The 25,739-nt window shown below is 45.1% G+C and overlaps 1 protein-coding gene across 2 annotated transcripts in view; it reads left to right on the forward strand.

Annotated features, from left to right (window-relative positions):
• The window catches only part of STAG1 (stromal antigen 1), an 83,378-nt gene that overhangs the window by 35,157 nt on the left and 22,482 nt on the right, over positions 1–25,739 (forward strand). For both annotated transcript variants that reach the window (XM_009071560.1, XM_009071561.1), the window contains exons 5-13: positions 6,580–6,656; positions 8,151–8,355; positions 10,859–11,010; positions 12,496–12,569; positions 17,685–17,808; positions 19,090–19,188; positions 21,981–22,060; positions 23,059–23,166; positions 25,127–25,241. In XM_009071560.1, the coding sequence (XP_009069808.1) occupies positions 6,580–6,656; positions 8,151–8,355; positions 10,859–11,010; positions 12,496–12,569; positions 17,685–17,808; positions 19,090–19,188; positions 21,981–22,060; positions 23,059–23,166; positions 25,127–25,241 (1,034 nt within the window). The remainder of the gene's footprint in view (positions 1–6,579; positions 6,657–8,150; positions 8,356–10,858; positions 11,011–12,495; positions 12,570–17,684; positions 17,809–19,089; positions 19,189–21,980; positions 22,061–23,058; positions 23,167–25,126; positions 25,242–25,739) is intronic.

Consider the following 25,739-nt stretch of genomic DNA (forward strand, 5'->3'; position numbering starts at 1 on the left):
GTTCAGAGAAGATACATCTCAGTTTGGCAGAAGTGGACTCTGAGGCAGACACAATCCTGCTCCTGTTCCACCACTGCCTGTTTGTGTCAATCAGATAGTATTGCTTTTAGCAACTTAGGAGAATGAAAAGATGTTGTAGAATTGACTGTGTAGATACAGCCAGTGATGTTATTGGAAATAACCAATTGTTTTAGGCTCTAGAAATTATCAGGTCCCCGAATTCTCAAGGATTAAACCACTAAACCAAGTTTTACTTGTTACACACATTTTCTACTGACCTTGTGCATTCCCAGCTCCTGGCTGACGGTGGTGTAGCCAGCTGTATGGATTGAACCAGGAGGGATGCAGGTTTTGTTTGCTGTAGCATAACCTCAGCTGGGAAACATCCGTAGTAAAGCAGTTCTGCACCGGGTTGGTGTGTGGCCAACTCTGCAGAGAAGGGACTGAATCTTCCCCTTGAGAGAACACAGCTGATTGATAAGTGCATCACATGGGTTAGAGAGGGAAATTGAGTATCATGCAAGTGACTTAGTGTTGCAGTTGCATAATGAGGATGTTTGGGAGGGACCCAGCAGTGGTGCTGAGTCAAGTTGTAGTTATTAAACTGACAGCTACAGCAGGAGATTATTTATGCATTTGCTGGAAATAAACACTTTCTTTCCCCAAATAGTTTATCAGACAATAGTTTTGTGGATTAGGTAATTGTAGTGGAATTTCAGTTTGTGGTGATGCAAAGAATGGCAATTTTGTACTCTGTTGGGTCAAACCATTTTTGCCCCATTTTGATTTTCATCTTAGATTCTTCAAGTCAGTGGAATTAGTTAGGCATTCAAAGTGACTTTTTTTTCCTCCCTCACATTATTTGCTATCTCACTATTGAGTTTACAACTTATAACTAAATCCATGGCTTAGAGTTAATTTATGATGTTTGCATTTGGAGCTTTTTCTTTCTGTGAGTACATTTCAGCTGTGAGGATTCTTGAACACTGTTCTGAGTCCTGCTGCACTTGTAGCACTTACAGGAGAGTGTGGCAGACAGGAAAGCTTCCAGCCCAGGCCCAGTGCATCACTTGCTGACCATTTTGTCTAATGCACTGCAGGATCTTCTCACTCTGATTTGTTTGATGCCTAATATTCAACCCTTCCTACTCCTCTGGTTTCCATAGTAGCTGCATGGAAAAATCCCTTCTTGGACTCTGATACCTCACTGGCTACTTCCTCGGGTTTTTTGAGGCACAGCAAATAGCTGCACCTTCTCTGTGGGATTTTGTAGAGGCTTCTCAGTACTCTCTCTCCACCACTCTTTGTCATTCCAGTTATTTTGTTGTACTAGAAGTGCATCAATTAAGATCAGAGAGTGAAGCTACATTCCATGTTTCTGAGCCCCTTGGTCCCATGGACTGTAGCTGCTGGTTGAACTGGCAGCAACTTGTACCTTGAGTTTGTGAGGTATCAGCATGCAAATGCAGCATGGTGTAAGCAGTTTGCTGATAAGGGCAGTGGCTCGTTCAGGCTCTTATCAGAGTAGTCATAGCTGCTGGGCATGAGCTGTTTGGCCTTGGCACAGACAGGGTGACCTGTGACAGCTGTCACTCGGATTCCCTTGGTATATCACTTTATTGCTCTGCTTGTCTGATACTTTGGCCAGTCATTACTTGGTAGTGCTACTTTGCATATCATGTATGTAATGCCATAATTATTTCTTTTCCCTCCTTGTTTGGGATGTAAAATTAAAGTTCAGTATGTTTTAGAGGGATAAAGTAATCAGAGGTTGGGGAAGGAAAAATGTTAACATGTTCCAAGTAAGTGAATTGATCTCAACTGTGCAGTAGAGCAGTGTCAGTACAGTACATTACAGTGCAGTGAATGTGATTATAGTGCAGTGTGAGTGATAATTGTATTTATTGTGGGATAAGTACTGATAGCTGAGTCGCCTTGCGTTGGCTTTGCCCCAGGTATGGCAGGTTATAGACTCAGGAACAACACACTGCACCAGGTTTATCACCAGCTGTGGAGAGGCCAGACACTTATCAAGCAGTTGATAGGAAACTAAATGGCCTTTACAAAATAATTCTGTTAAAATATTTTATTTTCCCCAAGTATTGCATCGTGTTTTCCCACTTTGAAGACTTTTTGCCAAGCTGTAAGACACAACCAGAGGAGCTCTGGTTACCCTGGGCTGGTGGGAGGTGTCTCTGCTCACGACAGGAGGTGGAGCTAGGTGAGCTGTAAGGTCCCTCTGAACCCAAACCGCCCTGGGGTTCTGTGACTGTGGGTAAGCTGCTGCTGCATTCTGTGTCTGTTAGCTGTGCTCTGCACTGGGGATCTGCACAGCATGGTGTGAGTGGCATGGCAGTACACACACGTTTCTGAGCTGAGCAAAACACACCATTTCAGCTAGTTCTGATGCTCAGAGCTGTAAGGCAGAGGGTCCAAAACACTCTGAGAGGAGAGAGTGAAGTAGGATTTGAGGCATTTTTCTGATTAAAGCTGCCTCACTTCCTGTGTTCCTCTGTGTTTTTTCTCTCTCGTTTTTCTCTTAGCAGTGCTTGATTAATTGTCCCCCTCGAGTCCAATATCTCTGTTAATTAACATGCTCAGACTGTTCATTCCCTCCTGTATTTCATCTGCTGTTTATTACGATTTGTTTCCTTTAAGGACTTGCTACTTTATCACTTCTGTAAAGTTTTGGGCTTCTAGTGTTCTGAAGTTTACATGTGTGTATCTTTTTTTTTATATTTTGCTCTCTATTTATTGCTCTTTATAACTCTCTTTGGTGACCCCAAGTTCTATGTTGAGCTTTCCCAGTTTTCTGCTCCTTTATCCACATTCCCATTTCCAGTTGTCAGCACTTGCTGTGATCTGTGTGTTCCAGCAGTTTATCTTTTCCCAGGTCTGAGGTGACAGTTCCCTCTTGCATTGTATTTCCATAAGCATATCCAGACTTTTACTGATTTTGGCTCTAATATGTGCTCTCTTGTTCTCTTACCCGTGCCAAAACATGCTGAGCAACTATTAATTTGTTTTTTTAACTTCACTTTTAATATGATGCTTCCTCCTATTTTTCCATAGTAGCCAAGTTCCAATCAAAAATTTAAACAAAAATTATAAAGTTTTCCTCAAGGGCTTTTTTACATAGGATTTCTTGTGATTATCTCTGTAAATCCCCTGTGAGTAAAAGGTCCTGTCTCTGCTCTGGAAGTGCTAATCCAGGCACAGAGACCTTGATATCCAGAGCTTTTGAGGCAGCAGCTAAAGTGCCTGTGCCTTGTCTTGGGGAGTGTTTTTCAGATTAACACGTGACATGTTTAAACCATTGCTGGTACTGCTGTCCTACTCCTCCTCAGAGTGCCTGACTGCATGGAGTGGAAGCCTGAAGGTCCTGTTTCTGTACTCAGATATGTGCAGTAAGGCAGAAGCAAAACTGAGCCCTTGTCCTGGTGCTTTCCCTCTCTTCAAGCACAAGTGTCCTCCTTAGTCACAGACATCCCCCCCAGCCAGAGGGAGCTGAGCAGTGCAGGGCAGGATGTGGCTGCAGGGTGACTGTGCTTCTGGATGCTTCCAAGGGCAAAAGCTGTAAGACATTACAGGAACAAAGCACTGCCTTTGGGGCACCAAAGGCTCCCGAGCTGTTCACTCATGCTCACGTCATTTGCTGCTGGTCAGGTCTGAAGTTCCCTGGCAGAAAGGTGGTGCCATGTGAGAATTGCTGCTTGGAGCCATCAAAGCACAGAAAGGTCTATTTCGTGACATAAATTGGTGCAAGTGCTAGGTTGTAAGTTTAGTGTCTTTGGTTGTTAGATATGGCTTCGTGTTACTCAGTGACATGAACATACCAGGATGCAAAGCAGCTTTTTGAAGGACCTGAACACATGGAGTGCACTGTTTGGTGCCCTGAGTTATGTGGATCTGCTTCTCCTGCTGGCAGGTCGTGGGCTCAGCGTGAAAACTAAAGCTTCACTGTTGGTTCTTTCTCTGTGTAGAGTTGCATGGTGAACAGCAGGTTGGGAGATGAGGGGACTTAAGGTGTCATCAAGTAGAGTAGAGCAAGTTAAGGATTGTCCAGTGAATTCTCACCACGTCGTGGTGACAAGTTTTGCATGCAGAAGTGAAGAACACAAATGGAACACTCTCCTCTACAGGTAATTCTGCTCACTGGGATGGCAATTTAACCAAACTCAGTCACTGGAATAATCATATTCCTGGTTTTGTGAGAGCAAAGTGAAGGCAAAACAATGAGAATGCTCTTCAAAAGAGGAAGAGACTGTACTGAAAAACAGATACGAGTTCTGTGTGGGAAACAACCAAGGGAATAAAAATGAGAGCTTCTTGTTCCAGGAATTCTATTTGAGACTCAAGTGTAGAATAACCCAAAACAAAGGAGGAATAGGAATTACTGCAAGAGAACTACTTGTTTCAGTCACGTGCTATGTGAGGGTCTGAAACTCATCAAGGAGTGTGGAAACTCGAACAATGACAGGTGAGGGTTCAGGATGTGCAGGAGCATGATGGGCAGGGTCAGAGCAATGTATCAGGTGTCCCAAACAATGAAGGGTAGCAGAATTCTGTTCTGGTGTGTAAATTGAGGAGCAGAAGGTCAGAGGACTGGATGAGGGGTGCCCTGCTCCTGGGGTGCCTCAGCACTGTGAGGAGACTGCAGAGAAATGTCCACAGAGCTCTGGGGAGCTGAAGATGGACTGAGATGAGCCATTAGAATTCTCTGAAGAGTTGTCTGTGGTTCTCTGTTTGATAAGGTTTAGTGCCTGGGACTGCACTGACTTTCCCACTGGGATTCTTGCCTAGTCGTTCAGGAAGAGTTCTCTGTTGAAAGCTGCTCTGAGGAAGAGCTGGGTCTGTGTCTCTTAGGGAGGCACTGGCTGTGGGCATTGCTTCACTGGTGGCAGGAGCTGGGCAGTGGAGGGTCCATGCAGCAGGAAGACCTGGGGAGCAAAGCAATAAAAGGATCTTCTATTCTTATCTGTGCCACAATCCAACGGAGTATTAAGGTTAACTTTTTCTAGAGTCCTGACCCCTGGTTGCAGCAAAGAGTTTCCATGTTCAGGTTCTGGTGGGAACTGTTTCGTTTAGTCAAAACAAAACATTCAGTACTGGGGGAGCTATTGAAATGTATCTGCATGTACAGATGATTTCCAGGCGGATAAAATACTGTCACTGGTGCTGTTCTCTCTGGTCCTGGTTTTATACTGACTTGGTGCATTACTAATTCTTCACTAATAACATGGAAGTGACCATGCACAGATTGTTAGGTCTGAGGTTGACAGTTTACCTGGTATGAAACAGATAACAAACAAATATTGCTTCATCAAGAAGCAAAACAAGTTCCAGAAACCAATATTTAATGTGCATTGTAAAACAGAGGCTTGGGGTGCTCAGACTGAGTGCACATGTTTCTGATGCTGCTTTTTCAAAGAATAAAGTGTCAGAGTTAAATCATTCACATAATACTCAGTATGTTTAAATTCCCTCTATTTATCCTTTGTACAGGGATTGATCCTGGTGGCTCTTAAGCTGCTTCTATTATGGTTTGACTTTTTGAAGCCACCAGTGGATCGTTAATCCCGTTGAACTTTTTGCAGAAGTTGGGAGACTTCCTCTTTGTGATGTAAATGATGCTAGGATGGATTTTGTAGCTCTGCAGTTTGCTTCATTTTTCTGCATTTGCTGCGTTACAAAAGAAGATTGTGAAGTGACACAGAGAAGATCATGCAGCAGCAAAAAGCATCTCTCTTGCTCGGGTTATGTGGGTGGGGATTTAGGTAGTGTCTGATTGCAAAGGGAATAGTGTGTCAAAATACTTCGTTTGTCTGTACTGATTGAATGTTGATCAAGTCACAGGAATTTCCTTTATTGCTCTTGTGTTGCTGTATTTTCAATTTTGGCAGCTTTGTGCAGTTGACAATGAAAAGTTAATCCTATCAACTTGGCTGTGTGGGAGACAAGGGCGAATGGCATCGTCCGGACAAAGGAGTGGCACAGACACACTGGCTGCTTCTGGCCCTGAGCTGGCTCAGGTCTTGGCTGGGCCCTGTGGAGCCTTTGCATTTGGAAAACTTGCAGCAGCAGCAGCAGCACAGAGTGCAGCTGTGCCAGCTCTGGTCTGCAGGGGCTGCTGCCTCAGCCCCTGAGCCTCAGCTGCTGCTGCTCAGCTGAGCAGAGAACGTGGATATCTGGTCCAGGTCACTCCACGTACAAAGTGCAGAATTACTGGTCATGGCCATGGAACTGAAAGATGGCCTTCATTTTATTTTGCACACAAAGATCAAAACTCTTGGCAACTGCAGACACGACTCGAGACCTCCTTACTGCCAGTTCTGTATGGCACTTGCTCAGCTGCAAAGAGTGAAAGGATGCAAAGTTTGCAAGCACATTACAGGACAAGTGATTGCTTTTTCATCCCCCTCTTCGAGAGACAGCCCTGTTCAATGCATCCCATGATTGTTGCATTTTGTGTTCTTTCATGTGTGTCACTGACCTGTTCATTTAGCTACAGAAAAGTGTTGGGATTTTGAGGCAGCAAACATGGGTTGTGTAATCTGTTATTCTTTCGTTCCATTGCAGGTACGGTAAGAATTGAAATGTTCAGGAACATGCAAAATGCAGAAATCATAAGGAAAATGACAGAAGAGTTTGATGAGGTAGAGTATACAAATAGTTCTTTAAGCATTATGAAATATATTCCCACCTACTGCTGTTTTAAAGTAAAAATACAATGGGCAAGAAACCAGTGGATATAATGTCTGAGCATGGGAGGTTGCAGTGACTTCAGCTGCTGGCTGAGGAGCAACCAGCCAGCATGAGCTCTAGAAAAGGGCAGTTATGGAAAACCAACCAGTAAAAAAAGGTCTAAGAAGGGGGTTACAGTCACCCACCTAGGAGGGTGTACAAAAAGCTGAATATTCAGAGGGTTCATTTTATTCAGTTGAGGAAAACAGATGCTGTAACAGGAATTTTCTGTCAGTCACACAGCAGTGTCTCTGTCTGACCAGGTCTAGATGGATTTCCTAGGCACATGAGCACTGCTCTTTTTCAGGATTTCCGTCTGCACAATGTCCATCCTGTTCATGACCTTCAGCAGCAAAATGTTTAGCCATACACCTCAGTGGAGCCATGTGGATGCTCCTTTTGCTGTGCTCAGGTGTTCAGTCAGTTTAGGACACGTTTGTGTACAGGTACAGTGACCAAAATTCCAGTGCACAGTGATGAACCAAAAGGGATATCAATTCATGCTTCCATTCTGGCTAAATTAGTCTTGCTTTTTAAAACATCACCCAACCAAAGTTAATAAAATGCAGTGGATTTTGACTACTGTAATTTAAACCCCAGGACTAAATGTTGTCTTTAATCTAGCCCCATTGTAGGGAACAGAATGGCCAAGGCACTGTCCAGAAGGCCAAGAACACTGATTTTTCTCAAGGGAGGTTTGTCCCACAGTTGATGGAAGAAAGTATTTCTCAAAAAACCCTTTGCAAAAACTGTTTTTTCTCAAAGGAGCAAAAGCCTCTTTGTTATGCAGAGCATGAGTGTGCCTAAAAGCAGCATGTCTGAGTTCCAGCTACATGAGCTTCCTTACTCCATTGCCTACAACTTGTCAGAACTTCTGCACTTCTAAGAAAAAGTTTCTGTTCTAGCTTTGCCTTAGCACTGGAGTGGAATTGTGAGAGAAATTGTGGGGGTTACTGCGAAAGCACAAAATTGTTAGAGTGCAGCCCAGTGAAAATGTAGAAACCTGGGGTAAACTGTTGGCATCTCACCTGTAGCACCTCTCTGTACCTCGGGAATCCCAAGCCATCACGTTGCTGTGTCGGTGAGGCAGGAGGCAGCTGCTGTTGGCCTGGATTTCTGCACTGCTGGCAGGGCTGAAGCATTGCTCTTCTTCCTCCTGAGTGGAGGAATTCCTGTGCAGGATTTAAAGGATGGAAATAACTCTGTTCATAGCTGCCACAAGTTCAATTTGAGACAGAGAATTCCATGAACATCCATCAGCTACACTGGTGCTTGGTTCATGAGCACAGGTATTTTGGAGGTGAATTCCCTCACAATCCTTGTGCTGCAGTTGGCAGGTGAATAAAGACTTATTTTGGGATGGGGAGACCTTTCACACCTCCCTTTTTCCTCTTCTTGTTCTCCAGGACAGTGGTGATTATCCACTGACCATGCCTGGGCCGCAGTGGAAGAAGTTTCGCTCCAACTTCTGCGAGTTCATCGGAGTGTTGATCCGGCAGTGCCAGTACAGCATCATCTACGACGAGTACATGATGGACACGGTGATCTCACTGCTGACTGGGCTCTCGGACTCCCAGGTCAGGGCCTTCAGGCACACCAGTACATTAGCTGGTAAGTCAGCTGGCACAGGGGAGAGCTGGTCCAGGGAAATTGTCTGCTGCTTATCGCTTCGGGTGAGGGGAATTTGACCAGCACTTGGAGCTGTGGAGAGCTGGGTCAGATCCAAGTCCCATCTATGGTGCAACTATACTTAAAATACACTCCTTTTAATTGGAGTGTGCTGAGGCAGAGTCTCAGGGATTGTCACACCCAAGGGCCTCCAGTGGGTCCTGAGAACCAAAAAGTGCTTGTCATGCATTCAGTTGTTAGTTGTTCATTTGGTGTATAGAACGCCTCAAGAATTTTTGGGGGGTTTTTTGAGTACAAATTTGTTCTAAATAAGTGTCAAGACAATGTTGTTATCAAAGGATTTCTGTCCACCAGAAAGACCAACCTGTGCCTTCACTCTGGAGAAGCAGTAGGTGTTTGGGAACACTGGGCCAAGGTGGTAGAGCTGTCTGCTACCTCCAGCCACACCACAGCTTTCAGCACAGCTGCCTGCACCCATGGAGAGCCCTGGGTGTACCATCAGATGGGGTGGCTGGCCGGAGTTTCAGGGTTTGAAGCTTGGCCATGTCAGCTGATGAGAAATAGACCTTACTGCAAGGTTCACAGCTCGTGCCAGGTGTCTGACACCTTCACAGGAGGCACGTGTCATCCCCTGAGTAGTCCTGTGGCCAGTATTCGTTACTGATCTAGTCTCCCCACAGTCAGCCTTATACAACTGTGTTCAGTTTCTAAGTGTAATCCCAGTATCCAACAAATTCAGTCAGAATTTGTGTACAGTTTCATCTCTTGCTTAAAGTAAGAGGCAGGTTCCAATGATATTGAACAAACAACTCCAGATTCAGATGGGATTTGATGTTAAAATTGAGACTCCAAACGTTCAACTCCCAGTGACTCCTCTGGACACATATCTCCTTGTGTTCTTCACATGGCTCAGCAGTGGGATGAGAAAAGCCTGAACTAGGCAGATGTGAGCCTTCAGGTTTAGAGTTTCCTGGCAAATTCAGTAGTCAAAAGCAAACACTGTTTGGGCTGCAGATAACCTGCTGCAAATCTGTGCCCATGATTCACACTGTGGTGGAAACTGTGCTCCTTACCATCTGATGCTGTCTGCAGTTCCAGGTGATTTTGGTTGATTCCTAGGGAGAGATGAGGGAGTGAGGGCTACATACTGGTCCCTGGTATTGGCTGGTCCATCCCTGTGGGACAGGGGTTTGGAAAAGACAGGGAACAGCACATTTCTCCAGACTGTGCTGTGTGGAGGAAAGAGTTTCCACCCTTGGGAATGGATTGTGTAGCTGGAAACTTCCAGCAGGGAGAAGCTAATGCCCAAGCCAAGGTTCCTCACGACTAACCAGTTCCTTCAACCACTGCTGGTTTCTTGCAGTAGTTACACATAGATCTAACTCTGCATGGGGAGCAGGAGCTGCAGAGACCTCCAGCATTTACTAGTGATAGCACGTGTCATTTGTTTAGTTGTTTGCTGGTTCTAACAAGCTTCAGAGCTTTGCTTTGATTCTGTAGGTTTTTTCAAGCTGTTTTTTGCACATGTAATTGTGTTGCTGTCCCTCAGAGCAGAGGTCAGCGTGATGCCACGGTCCTGAGCAGGGTTACAAAAATCTGCTGCTAGAATTTCAGTTCCTGAAGGAGTGTTTTTGAGGTCCTTGCTTTCAGTTTTCCTCTGTGTTAGCCAGATAGAATGAGAAAAGATTCCCTGCAGCAAGAAACTTTGGGCAAGAAGTGCATGTGGGTGTGGAGTTCCCAGCCCTGAGCAGCAGCAAGGGAAGTCATTACCATGAGAGGAGCTTCACTTCTCTGTGCAGTTGCTTTGCTCCCTTGAAGACAGTGCTGCATATTTAGCAGAGAAGGTGTGTTAGTTTGTTACACTGTTTTGCTGTTTTGTTCAGTAGTAGTTGTGTGATGTGCCAGGTCATAGGAAGGGGAAAACCTTTACTAACGTATTTGTGAAAATACACAAACACCAAAAAAGAGACAGGAACAATGTTACATCCAGCATGTGTGAAAGTGAGAGGGTACACGAAGTTCTGATTGCAGGTTTATACAACTGCACACTTGCCTTTAGATCAGTGTCACACTTGTGTTCAGAGGAGCTGTGCTGTGGTCCCTTGTGAGCTGAGTCCTCAGAAGCTATGACTTGAGTTGCCCTTAATGTGGAGGCATCTGTAGTGACCCTTTTCAGTGGAGAAGTGTATGTAACTCCACAGCAGCTGCCTGTGTGGTGTCCACTGATCCTGCAGGTTCACGTGCTCACTGATGCACTGGGAACTTGCTCAGTTTTCTGCAGAGGATGGCAAGGAACATTGCCTGGAGCTCAGTGTGGTGTATGTACTGTTGTCTGATCCTTGGGTTTGCTTGGGTGGGAGGTGCCTTTGCAGGGGGCTGTGTGCCAGGGTCAAGGTGGTTATTTTCTGTATGGCTCTGCTAAGGAAATGCTTTTCTTGCTCTGACTACAGGTAAAGAGTCATATTCTGTCTTCTGCCTTTTGCAGCTATGAAGCTTATGACTGCTCTTGTGAATGTTGCCTTAAACCTGAGCATTCATCAGGATAATACACAGAGGCAGTATGAAGCTGAGAGAAACAAAATGATTGGCAAAAGAGCTAATGAAAGATTGGAGCTGCTGCTGCAGAAGAGAAAAGAGGCAAGTGAAAAGATGAATTTTTGTTTCCTGGTTCTTGTGCATTCCCTCCAAGAGAAAGCCCAGAGTGGTTGTGGTTTGAGTTACCACAGTGAGGAAGAGATTAGTTCTGCAGTGGTGTCTGTGTGATCTCAAGCATATTACTTGGCTACTCTGAAATCCTATGTTAACACATGCATTGAGTTTGGGCACTGTTCTGCACTCACAGGGTAACTCCTGTGCTCAGGCAGGAAGAGTCTCAAGGTGTAAGTAGTAACTGTTCTGATTATGCAAAGGATTCTGACAAGAAGATCACATGTTGTCCCTCCCTGCACTGCCCAGTTCTCCCTTTGATCACTGCAGTTACTCCATGGTGTCTCATCAGCACTTTCTGTAGCTGCTTTCCAGGAGCTCTGGAGTGGGGCTGCAGCTCCTGGGCTCAGGGGGAAGGAGCTGAGGAGGCATTAAAGGCACTTCTGGTAATTACCAGTCTGGCATTAGGTGAGCAAAACTATTAGAAAGTTGCTGTAATCATCCCTAAATAAAGCATTATATCTCAGGAGGTTTCAGTTTTAGAGTTGTACTTAAAGGAAGTTAAAAAATGGCAAGTAGAAAATGAATCCACGTACACCCAAACAGCCGTAATCAGTGAGGCTGCCCCGTGAAACTCATCAGAGCGAGTGAAAAATCCAACTTTGTCTGACTTAGATTTAAATTTGTTGGGTTTAATGTATTAGTTTTGAATATATTTCCTCCACCACTGTTTACTCCGTGGCAGTTCAGGGTGTTTGGGTGCATTACCTGTGTGCACCTTAGGGTTCTTTTGGGTATAACTTTGACTCAGAATTGCTTAACTTTGTATTTCTTGTCTGGGGATAATTACAATTGTGTATTTTTATTTTACCCCATGGTAACAATTTCACTTGGTTTGCATAATTCTTAAAATCATGCATTAAGGTACAAAGCAAGAACAATCTCTGCTGCCCAAGCTGCAAGAGGAATATTGTCAATTCAATGTTAATGTTAGAGCATTTTGAAAAGCAAGATAGCAGGAGCACAGTTTGTATTCCACAGTTGTTGACCGTTGCTTGGAATTTCCTTAACCAGAACACGGAATTTTTCCGAGGGGATTGCTGATCTGCACCCAGCATTGCTGCTGCAGTCTCTTTCCTGCTGTGAGAACAGCACTGTTGACATTTCTGAAAACAGTCTCTGCTTGTCTAAATGTCAGCAGTGAAAATTGGTGCTGGCCACTTCAAAGGGCTGATCTGAACCTAAACTGGTGTTTGCAGTGAATGTTCACTCTCTTCCACTAGGGCATTGTACAGATGTCTGTAAATACCTGTCTGCATACACACACAGCATAGGAGGCTGCTGGAGAAGTAGAAATAGTACATCTATTCACATGCTCTTCCATGGTCTTCTAATGGTTCCCAACAAGGAATTGCAGAACATCACGTTTTAATAAGCAGTGATCTTGTATTTATTGTTTTGTTTTGTTTGTCACAGCTCCAAGAAAACCAGGATGAAATTGAGAACATGATGAACTCTATTTTTAAGGGTATATTTGTTCACAGATACCGGTAAGCAAAACAGAGGGGCCAGGGTACATGCCCTGGGTTTTTTGTTCTGATACAGTATTCCAGGTGCCACAAAAGCACTACCAACACCACCTGAAGGTGTGGGAAAACATCTGAAGTGTGACCCTGTCAGTTAGACAGCTCTAACTCAGTACAGCAGCTCTGAAGGTCTGGGGAGACGTGGGCTGAGAGTCCCTGCGTTCTGAGGGGAAGAGGTGTCCGAGGGGAGCACAGACAACATACCTTAGGAGGAGCCAAAGATCACTGCACACCGTGCAGGCAGGTGCAGCTGAGTGCTCCTGGCCTGCAGTTCCTGCTGTGTGCTGGGTGTGAACAGCAAGGCTTGTACCGTTCTGCCATCTGAGCTTAGTCACAGCTGCAACTTGACTTAAGGCTTTTCCCTCCCTAAGTTACCCAAAGCCAATCAAAACCTTCATTTTACATAACATCTATTTTTTTGTTTGTTAATTGTTTCTGATGTTTGTAGCAAGAACGTCAAAAAGTAATTTTGGTAGCACATCACAGGGCAGAGTTTTACTAGTTGTCATGCAATGTCTTGTGAGCTCAAACCACAGCAGGTTATGTGTTTCCACGTGTGTGTGAGTGGCACGTGCAGCACTTTAGCATGGCCCGAGCCAGGCCATTTGGCTGGTGCAGGCTGCTCTGGAGTGTGGTTTTTCAGGGAGCAGTTGTCTTTTAAAATAGATTTAGGGTTGGTTTGCATCACGAGACGCCTCAGAGCATCTGCAGCACCTCAGTGCAAGCAGCTCCTTAAATGTTAATCGACTTACCGAAGTCAGAAGAGAAAATTCCACTATGCAATTAACCTTTCAGATCTGAATTCTGGTTTGAAGGTTTATAATTTGTGGCATCTCTTAGAAAAAGGGCAGAAAACAAGAAAGGGTATATGAGAGGAGGGTTAGAAGGTGAAGAGGAACCCATAGCTCATTTGGGCAGAGGGATGAGTGAAACATGGAGAACCACAAGCAGGACACGTGGAATGTGTGAGTGTGAAGAACACAGAGGAGCTGGAGTACCCGGGTGTATCCTCAGGAGTCAAGATGGTACTTGACATCAGGTCTATAGTTAATGGGCAGTAAGCCTTGAGCAACTTGGCAGCAGAAGGGTGAGGATGGGGTGGGTAAGTGAACTGGGAGATGAGGACAGCACAGCACTCACTGTTTGTTAGGAACACAGCTTTTATGTTGTGTAGGTGGAAAAGTTTCAGAAAATTAATGCAATGAGTGTTTCCATTCTATCCCTTCACAATTTAATGCTCTGTTTCAAACAATAAATAGCTTGAAAGTATTTCCCTAGTACCTGATGCTCTCGTGTGGGATTGGCAAGCCTCTCCCCTTGGATGCTCTGCATGCTGTTGCGTTTGTATTACCATTTTTTCTTCCTTTTTTAAATCCTCCTTTTGTGAGGGAAGGCTCTTTTCATGCCTCCTGCCACCATTAGTAAAGACCTGATTTTGCTTGTGTTGCAGTAACAAAGGAGAGGCCAAATAAGTGACCTCTGCTTCTCTGTGCCCCAGAAAGCTGTCCATGCTGACCCTGTGAGACCACTGAGGGACTGGCTGAGATAAGACTGGTGGTGGGAAGCTCTGAGCAGGGTGGGTGGCACCACTGCTGCCACTGCCCAGAGAGGGTCAGAGGTAACTGCTTCCCACTCTGCCCACAGGAGCCACCGTGAGAGTCACCTCTGGCTTCCTCCACTTCAGAGTCTCTTACAATATGCACCAAAATATGAGTCACTGTACACCACAGAGAACACAGGTCCAAATTTCAGCTGTGCAAGAACATGGAAGAGAAAAAACACCTGTATTGAGTCAGCTAATTGAAGACAAAACCAGCAGGAACAAAATATAAAGGGTTTCAAGCTATTTTCTGTCTTCGTAGCTTCTTAAGCATTCTTTCTCTCAAATAGTTCAAATGGTTTATAACTTGACATGATTTTACAGCCCTCAGACCATGCCCAAGTGGTAGTGATGTCAAAGGAGTGTTATTTTAACTGTTCTCAGGGAAGAGTTGTTGTGCCATAATATCATTCAGCCTCAGCCACAGTGATTAGTGCTTAGTGACCTTAGTAGCTGAAATTTCAAGTCCTTGACTGAAACAAACCCTCCAAAACTGTTTCGTTCACAGTGCAGCTTCCTGCTACTGTTGCAGGGAGGTCACATCTCTCTGCAGCTTGGCTTCCAATCTGCTGGATGATTTCAATGTTTGGCTCATTTGGAAAAGAAAAAGGTTTGCAGAAATAGCTAAGCAGTTTTCTAGGTATAATGTTAGTCTGGTGTTGACAGCAGAGTTGGTGAAAAAATGAGATATTCTGCGTAAGCACACAGGAAATGGACGTACCTCTTTGCATGTGTCCTGTCACTGAAGTGGCACTTCCAGTGGCACAACCTGTTTTCTGCCACTGTTTGCTGTGGTTTGCCCCCAGGTTTATGGGCCTGCCTTGCCAGCCCAACGTTGAGAAGGGCCCAGTGAATGCGTGGCCTGGCTCCATTAGGAGCCTGTGTCGTGGGGCCTCTGTGCTCAGAGCAGGAACACAGGCTGTGAGTTTTGCTGTGAAGGGTTCACTGAGGGTTTCCCATTCCCCATGAGGACATTGCTCTGCAGCTTGTGCTGAAAAGAGGCTTAAATGTAGCTCCTGTCTAATATTTGTAGGCCCCACATTAGTTTTGATTTCTGGGCTGGACTTGATTCTGGTCCTTTCCAGAGGCATTTGGCATGACAAGCTTGCATCACAATTTACAATTATGATAATTAATAGTGCATCTATTGCTCTGAAAGTACTTCCAGTGCTGGTGTGATTAGTATTTACGTGTTCTGTGTCATCCACATTTTGTGTGTGTTTTCAAACAGCTAAGCATTTCACAGTGACTGTGATGGGAAGCTAAAATGTAGTTAACTGTGTCAAAACAAGAAGAAAAGCTTAATGACAAGCAATTATTACATCCTTAGCACAGGTATAAAGGCTTTTGTGTGTATTGTGTTGGTACAGGTTTGTGTGGGCATGGAATCTGTGTTGGTGATTCCTGCAAGAACATGAGTGATTCTGGTTGGTGCTGGTTTCCAGAAGGTGCTGTGGGTGGAAATGGTCTCCTGCCTCCCCAGCAACCCGAGTTTCTCAGTCGTCTCAGTCCCTTAGCCGTGATTCTCTCCCATGTTCAGTGATACTGAAGATACTACGTTTTTACTGTACTAAATCTTTCAATCAGTTGAACAGCTTTATTTGTTCTGGTTTGAATTAGCAGCCTGGAGCGAGTGTTGGCCGTGGTGCCTGGGGATCCCTGCGAGGCTTGTGAATCAAGAGTAGCTGTTTACTGTGTGCCTAGGGAAGCCTCAGTGATTTCTTACAGAAAACATACATTTTCCTGATTTTTGGCTGGCTGTGCTGCATGATTAAATGGTTGTTGACATTAAATCTTCTGCCATTAAATCCTTCCAAAATGCTTTCCAGTTAGTACATTTATAAGGTGGTGAAATAACCTACTCGGGTGTGATAGAAACGTTGTCGTGGCCACTACGTGTTGCTGCTTGTGTGACTCCCCAGTTTTTTCTTGATCTATGCTTCCCAGTCTCTTGGATATTTCTGTTTTTCTAGTGGTGCATTTTTCCACCTGTATGTGTTTTAGAAATAGCTTCAGAGTGATCCCATGTAAGAGAACTGCTGCTCTGGTTTGGTGTGAAGCAATACAGCACTGAACATGTATGGATGAATACACGCGTGGCTTAAATCCAAACCTGGCTGTGTTGTGGCTGTGTTCCCACCAGTGAGTGCAGCTTGCCTCAGCCCCACGTGGTGCTGGGACCAAGTGCCACAGTCCTGCAGGAGCTGTGGGTTTCACCTCGGGGTCTGGAGCACCACGTGCAGTGCAGGGGCAGAGTGGGCACTGACACATGGAGTGACCATGGTTCGGGGGCTCTGCTCTCAGTGTCTGAACTCGTGCCGAAGTGTCTGGACCATAACACTGAGTGCATTTTATTTGTGTTTTGGAAATCGGAAGATTTAGGATTTTGCTTTGAGCTTGGAATTTCTTTCTTTCTTTTTTCTTTTTTTTTTGCCCCCCCCATAAATGAAGTTTCATTTTGGGGTCTGTTGGTCTGTTCTAGAATGACATTGTTGTTTACTTTTCCAGGGCAGACCAAGAATCCCAATTAGAAGCAAGCCCACTGTTTGCAAAGCACCTGGCATTCCCTCCTTGTGTGCAGAGGCTCTTTATGCTCCTCTTTTATCACAGCTGAAGTTTGGAGCTGTGAGGCAGTGCCAGCTGGAGTGGCACAAGTGATGTCTCACAGTAACAGATGCCTCAGAGAAGGAATTACTGGAGGGCCAGGTGGCCCCAATGCCTTTTCCCATGGTTTAGCCGCCGTTCGGTATTAGTAAATATGCCATGTTCCATGGCAGGCAGGCAGGGAAGTGCCAGTCACATGGAAATCCTTTCCATCCCTCCTCTCTTCAGGTGCTCACTCCAGTGTCCTGCTGCCCCTCTCCATCAGCAGCTGCTCAGTCTGCCTGAGATATGTCTCTGCCTCTTCCTTCACTTGGCGCAGTCAGAATGTAGGATAAAAGCAAGAAAATTGGAAGGAACCAGTGTTGAAGTGCAAACACTCTGCTGGGCTTTGTTGTTGAGGCTTTCATGTGGGGTATCAGTGAGATCTGCTCATTCTGCTCCTCTGGCAGCACCTTGGGTTAGACCACATCCCTTCCCAGCTTGTGAGGGTTCTGCACCTCCAGCTGGAGACAGTCAGGGCTGCAAAACAAATGTCAGTGGTGTTGTGTTAGAAACGATTGGGGAGGATTGTAGCTTGGAGTCCTAAGTCCTTTGGAAAGAGGGAGGTAAAAGTGGAATAATAGACTGAGAAGCAAACTAGGCTGAAAATGTTTTTACACAGTGGAAATGTCTTGTCAGAATATTTAAATGCTGAAATTACTAGATAGATCGGTGAGTTCAGAGGCATAAAGGAATGGGGAGGTGGCAGTGAGAGCAGGGACAGGCCTCACCTGATGAGGCACAGCAAAATTCAGAGCAAAATACTACAGCCAGGGCAAGAGGAATGAGAGTGGTGTATGTCTGTAATGCTTGTTCTTTTCTCTCTCCCATCCTAGTGATGCTATTGCTGAGATCAGAGCTGTCTGTATCGAAGAAATTGGTGTCTGGATGAAAATGTACAGTGATGCCTTCCTGAATGATAGTTATTTAAAGTATGTTGGTTGGACACTACACGACAGGGTAAGTGCTGTGTGTTCTGCGTCTGGCAGAGTGTCCTGTGAGTAGCAGGACATGTTCAGTATATCATCTTTGGTTTATAAAGAGATTGTTGTGTTCCTCACCTGTTACCTCTCAGCAGGTTGTTTCCAGGTGTTTGCTCCCACAGGATACAGTGCACCCAGGCTGTGTGCTTGTCCTGTGCTCAGGCCCTGCGAGGGTATGCTGATAGATGTTTCTGTGGTGCTTTTCTTCTGATCACCAGCAAAAGAGAAGTCTCCTCAGATCACCCCTGAGAACCTTTGTGTCTAAAGCAGAATGGAAAAGAGATTTCCAGATTGCCCAATAGTTGGAGGACAGAGAACATCTCTGGGTCCTCAGCAGACACCACTGGCTTCACAACCAGTGCAGTTCTCAGGTCATTTTCCCTTGAAGCATCTCTCAGCTTTTGAAAGATCTTATGATAGATCCCTTTAAACATAGCTCGCATCTCACTGACTTTCTCTGCAGTAGTAGTCAGAAAGAGGATTTCTCAGCAACAGTAGTTCTTGGAAGTTCTAAAAAATCCAACTTCTGTGCTTCTTTTATCTTCTATTTCAATTTTTGACATAGCTGTGAAGGAGGAAAGAAACTTAATAAGGATTTTTGTCTTCTGTTTTTACGTCAGTCTCTGAATGTTTTTTCAGTTTTTAGCTTGAGCACTTTTTAAATACTTGATTAGAGAACAGATTCAGAGATTGAGCCCTTTGGGTGTGGTGTTTTACTTATGAAGTTCAGTAATTTTAGTTCTTGAACAGCTTAAGGCCTTAGACTTCTGGTAGTGTCTTCACTCTCATAAAAGTTCACACTGCAGTGAACTCTACAGATGTTATTTGAGTAGATTTGTGGTTATAATCTTTTTGCTATCGGCAAATACTTTTCCACAAGGATCTGTAGCTTGCCAAGACTGTGCAGTTGAGTGGAGCTGTGTAGCCCTGCAGCACAGGGGCTCCAGTCCCTCATCATCACTGCTGTTCTGTAGGGGGCAAACCTTGGCCTACAGGCACTTTGTCTTGTCCTGGAGTTACATGAAACACTAAAAGACACATAAGTGATGGCACATTAAACTCTTTCTGGTTACAGATAGGGGAAAATGTGACGTGTGGGCAGCTGCGTGTGGTTTGGGTTTAGCTGTACTGTGAATTGGCTGCAGTAACTCGTTTGCATCAATTTTAAATGTATCTTAAATTACAATATGATGTTTTTAATATTCATGTGCATCTGATTAGGGTATTCTGTCAGCTAATCCTGGTGTGTTTTATTCAGCAAGGTGAAGTGAGGTTGAAGTGTTTGAAAGCTCTTCAGAGTCTGTACACCAACAGAGAGTTGTTTCCCAAACTGGAGCTGTTCACTAACAGATTCAAGGTAAGAGGAAATAGAGTTTTTGGACAGAGCACAGATAGTAAAAGTGTCATCATCCTGTTGTGGTCTTTGAGTCATGTCTGTTAAATGCAAAAATAAACTCATGTGTTTATGACAAGGCTTTGTAACTGCACTAGTAAAGCTATTGCTGAGTGTGGAGATGAGGCCAAATCCCTTTTGTGGTGTTTCTCTGGTAGGATGTGTCAGACAGATTTGACCAGGATGATTGTTATCTGTTTGTACTATTGGTAGCTTATTTATTGTCATTATTCAGTTTTCTGTATTTATTCAGTCTTAGCTTTACAGAATTCTAAGGATGTGTACTTAATCTAAAATGTATCTTCCATGGATGTAAGCAGTTTATAAAAGTGTAACAGTAATCAGCCTTTTGCCACAGTCCCTGGAGATGGAGAAAAATGCTTAAGCTGCAGTAAAGTCTAGATACTAAGAAAGGCTTTTTGTCCAAAGTGATAGTTACCTAATAGAGCAGACTCTGTATTAGTGATCTCCTTTGTTTAAGGTGGTTGAGGGCAGATTGAATAGATTTCTGTCAGGAATGAACATGGGATAGTTGACTTTCAAGCAGAGGATGAGACTAATGGTTTTGTGAGGTCACCTGGGGGCCTGCATTGCTCTAGTTCTGTAGTCAGTTTCTGGGACTATTGCAGTAGGACAGTTTGTTACGTTCTGTGATTCTGCTCCCTCTGTGATTCCCTTCATTTTGAAATAGACCTCTCAACCTCTCATGGTCTCTAGATCTGCTTCTCCTTACTAGAAACATGTTGAATGCCTCTCTCTTAGGCCCCTGTGATTTGTAAGGGAAAGTGCTGCTTTGAGGCTGAGCCTGCCCTGTCCCCAGCAAAACTGGTCAGGAGAGTCGGAGCCACTTTGAGCAACAGTTACTCAGTGATGTTCTCCAGAAAGCTACAGGCACATGGAACCTCTGAGTACAGGCTCCTGCCCTTGTTTCTTGGGAGGAAGCTGGGTCAGCCTGTGCATGGCTCTTTGCTTGGCACAGGGAGTTCCATCTCTGTCAACAGACGCAGCAGAAAGGGAGCCCTGATCGCAGTCCTCATCTTCCTTCTGTCCCACTGAAGCTGCTTTGCCGACAGAAATCTGTATCTCTGTGAAACAAATAGGAGGAGAAGGTCTCTGTGAGCTACAGACAAGCCACCAGGAGCCTCAGGTGCAGCCATCAAATTCCATCCCTCATCCCTGGCCCTTGGCAGGAGAGTGCTGTTTCCATGGCCTCGGAGGCGGGAGGAGAGGGATTTACTCTTCAGTCTGCCTTGTTCACAGCCTCATACATAATGGAAAACTGATCTTTAAAGACACCAAAATTAATGTTTCAGGTTATAAATCCAGAGCTGTGGCCTGTTCTGCTGCTGCACAGCGGCACAGGGAATCTCTGATGGAGATTGTAACATCCTAACCCCCCGGACTTGCACCTTCAGAGGCATTAGGTGTGAGGGCCCTTGGTGCCTGGGTGACAAGTGCCACCACACAGACCTGCTGGCACCAAGGCAGAGACTAAGGCCTGGAGTGTAGGATTCACTCTGAGGGCTGTCCTTTCTCTGGAGGTTGTTATTTGTTGCTGTTCCTTGGCCCAGAACCTTAGGAAAAATTGACAGCAATTTGTTTGTCTTGCTCATACACAGAATTTCCTGTTTGGAAAGTTACTTCACTGAGTCTCTTCATGGACTTCTCCGAGTCTCTAAAACTGTCTAGATAGAACACTTTAAGCAATTCCCCAGGAATGTAGCAGTGACTGACAGAGGTGTGTTCAGTCACCATGACAGAAAGTGTCTGCAGACCTGGTTTTGTTGGAGGTGGCACTGGAGACAGGCACACGGATCCAAAATTTCTGTATGGAAATAAGCATCAGTTGCTTGATATTTCCCTTCAGCCTTCAGATGCCTGGAGTAGTGGAGAAAAGAGGTGAAAACCTTTCTTCTGTCCTGATCTGTTCTAGGACTTTCACTGTTGTTGCCTTATTCTTCCCTTGTTTCTTTTCCAGTCCCTGACTGCTGTTTCTTCACACCCCAAAAGGTCATGTAGTACCTAGTCCTTCCTGAAGCAGGTCAAGCCAGAGAAATCAAGTTTTATTTTCAGCTGGCCCAATTTCTTTTCATTAACTTGATCAGTCAAGCAAAGAGCATCGAGACATATTGCATTTCTATGGTTGGGTAGCAGTTCTCCCCAGGTAGGAAGGACAACATACTCTAATCATAGCTGGTTTGGGTGCCAGTAAGCAAAATGAAACTAAGGAGAAAAAACCCTTAGGAGACTTCTCATAACTCCAGGGTCCTTAGAAGTTATAAGATCATTAGATTTGAATGGAAAGGGGTGTCTAATCTGCTTTGGAAAGTGTTTAGGAAAATACGAAGTCAAACCATGGTATTTCCCACTTTCCTGGGGAAGGTCTGCAGTGGAATGCTTGAGATCAGCTTCAAACCTGAAGATGTAGCCACAGCTTTACAGGCAACAGCTGCATGTGTTCAGGTGTGATTTCCTTCAGTATTCCCATATGTGCAGCATTCCTTGCCCTACCAGGATTTGGTTTCAGGGGGATGAAGTGGGGCAGGTTTTCTGCTGGTGTCCAACCCAAGTACACTTCTCTTCAGGATAGACTGGTTAAATGAACCCAGCCCAGGACAGTGCTGTAACTCCAAGTCTGCTGGTGTCGGGTTGGAACATTTCTCCCTAGGAGTATGTGCTTTGTAGTCTCTAGCATTCCTCATCTGGTCGCTGTTGGTGTGTTCCTGCCTGGTCCCTAAAATCCAGTTCCCTCACAGGATCGCATCGTGTCCATGACCCTGGACAAGGAGTACGACGTGGCGGTGGAAGCGATCCGATTAGTGACACTGATACTCCAGTGAGTACTGCTCTCTTCCTGGGGAGATTGCCTAAGCCAGTCATGTTTAACTGACTTCGTTTCTCTTCTTATGTAGTTAAGTGAGTTGGTTACTTCACACTTAGTATGAAGTTGAACTGAATGTGTAATAATATGAGCATGAAGCTGAAATAAGATATTCCATCTCATGGAAATACAGCAGGCATAAAACTGTACTGATGTATTGAGCTATTGGTGCCTCCATTGTTGTGGAAGAAGAATGCCAAAGGGCATTTATACCTTTTGCCAAGGGCAAAGTCACTGTCCTTCCATTTGCTAAAGCAGCTCCAGCAGTCACTAAGCAAAGATGCAGCATTAGGCTGTGGTGAATTGGCTGGCACAGCCAGGACAGTCACCTGCTCATAAGGTGTCACCTCACCACCTGTGGGTGGGTTCTGTGGGGTGGCAGTGGCAGCTTGCAGGTCTAAACACCTGGCCATGCAGGAGAAACGTTTCCAGGCCCCAGCTCTTCCCTCCAGGGATGGAGTGGGTTCCCTGAGGCCAAGATCCAGCCCCAACATCTCTCCCACACTGACTGTTTGCAGCAGCATGTCCCCAGCACCTCCTGCATGTGCTGCTGGAGAGGCTCTGCTGAGCATTTATCAAGCTTTCATTAACAGCTGAGTTCATGAAAATCTGTTTGGTGAGGAGATGCACACAATTGCTGCACCATCCCTCATACCCAGTGGCTCCACTCTGAGGCATGTCCTTGGGCATGCAGAGTTTGGGTGAAAGATGACATCAGCTTTTCCTTGGGAAAAAAGTTTAGACTTCATTTTCTTACTTGTGGGTCACTCTGCTTTGCAGAGATTAGACTTGTGATACTAGGAAGAAAAGAAATGTTGCATGTCCTGTTAGATCTCTAGAGCAGATGCAACCCCTATGATCAAAAAAGGCACGAGAACACATGCATTCCTCCTGGAGAGGGGATTGGGGTGGAACATTCCCTGGAGTTCAGGTGTGGTTTGTGACTCTTGCAGTGGCAGCGAGGAGGCTCTGTCGAACGAGGACTGTGAGAACGTGTATCACTTGGTATACTCAGCACACAGACCTGTGGCAGTAGCAGCTGGAGAATTCCTTCACAAAAAGTAAGTTATCAGCTGCCCTGGAGTAAGCCCAGATTGTGAATGCTTCCTAGAGAGGTAAGATCAAAAGGCAAATCAGCCATGGAGTGCAATGTGCCATTTAGCAAACCAGGTGTTCAGTTTAAACCAAAGACTTACCCTCTTGTATAAAGTCAAAACTTAAAGACTTGAAGAAACTGAAGTTACATTTTCTTGCTTGAGTGTTCAGATAACATTTTCTAAATCCTTAAGGGTTAAATATACCAAACCTCTAGGGTTGGTTTAAATCCTGCTGCAGTTGCTGAGCTGCTGTTGTGATACTATCTGTATGCAGGGGCCTATCCATCTGTACCTGAGGGGCACTCCTAATTCCTCCAAGTTTATTTCAACACCATGAACCTGAGGAGTTTTTAGGTAGCAATCATTGCAAAACCAGTTTCTAAACTCACTGACTTCCCCTGAAAATGCATTGCAGCATGGTGACATCTCTCTTGTGCCCTCTGTGCCCCAGGAAGGAGTTGGCTTCTTGTGGCCAAGTCACGCTGTGTCCACACAGTGCCCAGCACACGTTCTGGGAGTTCACCTCTCACTTAGTGTTTCCAGCTACAAGTCTTTCAGCAGCAGTTTTGGCTTTCCCCCTCATGGCTTGTGCCACTAGTTGTTTAGTATCTCTATAGAGGATTTGTTTCGGGACCAGGTTATCTCATTTTCCACGCCAAGGTACAGATAGAAAAAGAATACATAAAAACATCCATTTTCCTTTGCCAGTGTTGTAATTTTCTGTGGTTTGTTAGGGCTATAGAAGTCCACATTGTGAGCTCTCATTGGTGGATCTTTGGAATTCCAGCTTTGTGATCAAGCATTCTCTGTTTCAAGGAATTCATTTACACAATTCCATTCCATTTAGTTTCCTATATGACCTTTGGGAAGTTAAAGGAAAGGGTTAGGCTCTTTGAAAATTATATGCTTAAATTCCTTTGTTACCAATGGGACAAAATGATGTTGAAGAATGCCTTGAAGGTAAGGGAGACATATCTGCACCTCAGTGCGCTCAGGGTGAAGGCAAAACTTGATCCTGACTGTTCTCTGTGAGGTGCTGTGCTGGGTTCTGCAAATGTCTCTCAAGGCAAACAGCATGGAGGGAGGATTGTCCCACTCTGAACTCCTCATATCCTCTTGGTTTCTGCAAAGAAAATCTTCAGGTAAATCAGTCAGAACCTGTTTAAGGTGTGATTCATCTCCCTTGATTTTATACACTCCAGTATCACTTCCTACAAGTAAGTTAGTCCTTGGACTTTCCTCCGTTGGCAGCACAGGAAGGCAGGTAACACAGAGGGTCAAGGTTAGGAGCTCTCAGCTCCTGCAGAGGTGCTTGTTCCTCAGCTGTTAACAGGCAGGGGATGAGGGCATGTCTCTAACTAAAATGCTTCATCTGTGTGTCCTGCTCTGCTGAGTGACTGGCAGCAGTGGGAATTAGCTCTCCACCTGGGAACTCAGTGCAGAGTGTGTAACTTACCTGCCAAACCCCAAATAACACCTGGTAGCTTCCTTTATCCCTGGGGCTGCTGCTGGTGCCCGAGGCTGGTGGTTCAGTGGGATGTCAGGTTGGTTTCTGTACTGTGTCCCAGTCTGTGACCATGGCAGGGTGACAGCCTCAGGTCCTGAGGCACTGGGGGAGCAAGTGCTGCCACCACTGCGAGGCTTGGTGAGTTAGGAGTGAAAAACTGGACAAAGATGTCAAACTGCAGTATAAATGTGTTCTGGAGGGCTTTTCCCTGTGTGGAATTCTTCCATTCTCTGAAGATAACTTCATCCCTTCAGACAGGCAGAGGTCATGTCCTCTTTGCCTTGAAAGTAGCAGCATGAGATGCTTTAGCTGTGCTCTGTGAACAGCTCTGCTGTACCAAGAGCAAGTGCTCGCGGTGTTACTGCAGCAATGAGGTGTGTCCTGGTAACTATGATAGCTCCTTTTGCTTGTTCCCAGGCTGTTCAGCAGACATGACCCCCAGGCTGAAGAGGCTCTAGCAAAGAGGAGAGGACGAAATAGTCCAAATGGAAACCTGATAAGAATGTTGGTTCTTTTCTTCCTTGAAAGTGAGGTAAAAAATTCACTTTTAACTTTCATATGTGTAAGCAAAGCTGGAACTGCTGTCTGAATGTAGTTCTGAATTTTAGTTCCAGTTGCTTACAGACTGAGATTGTACCAGATCGTTGTGTTTTACAGTGAGAACACCTTCCATCTCCTTGTGTGTGGTTGGGGTTACCCAGAAAAAGCTTGTCTGTCCTTCTGAGAAAAGAAATTCAGCTTTGCTCCCAAAGCCACGGTCACCTTCCCATGCTGCTCCCCCAGATCCTTCTCTCTCAGGGCCAGGTTTGGCTGTTACTGTTCTTGAGGGAGCTGTTAGAAACAAAGCAGAATATTCTGACTCCAGTTGTGACAAAGAGTTTGAGAACTGGGAGCTTCCAACTGTGTGGGGTAGAAGATGAGAGAGTGTGCTCAGGGGAGCTGAGGCTGTGACAGGCATCACTTAGCTCTGTGGCTTGGGATGTTTTGCCCAGAGCTGTAAGAAACAGGAGAAGATAAGGTACTGACACCT

This window comes from Acanthisitta chloris, unplaced genomic scaffold, assembly GCF_000695815.1.
Source record: "Acanthisitta chloris isolate BGI_N310 unplaced genomic scaffold, ASM69581v1 scaffold32923, whole genome shotgun sequence".
Taxonomy (NCBI): Eukaryota; Metazoa; Chordata; class Aves; order Passeriformes; family Acanthisittidae; genus Acanthisitta; species Acanthisitta chloris.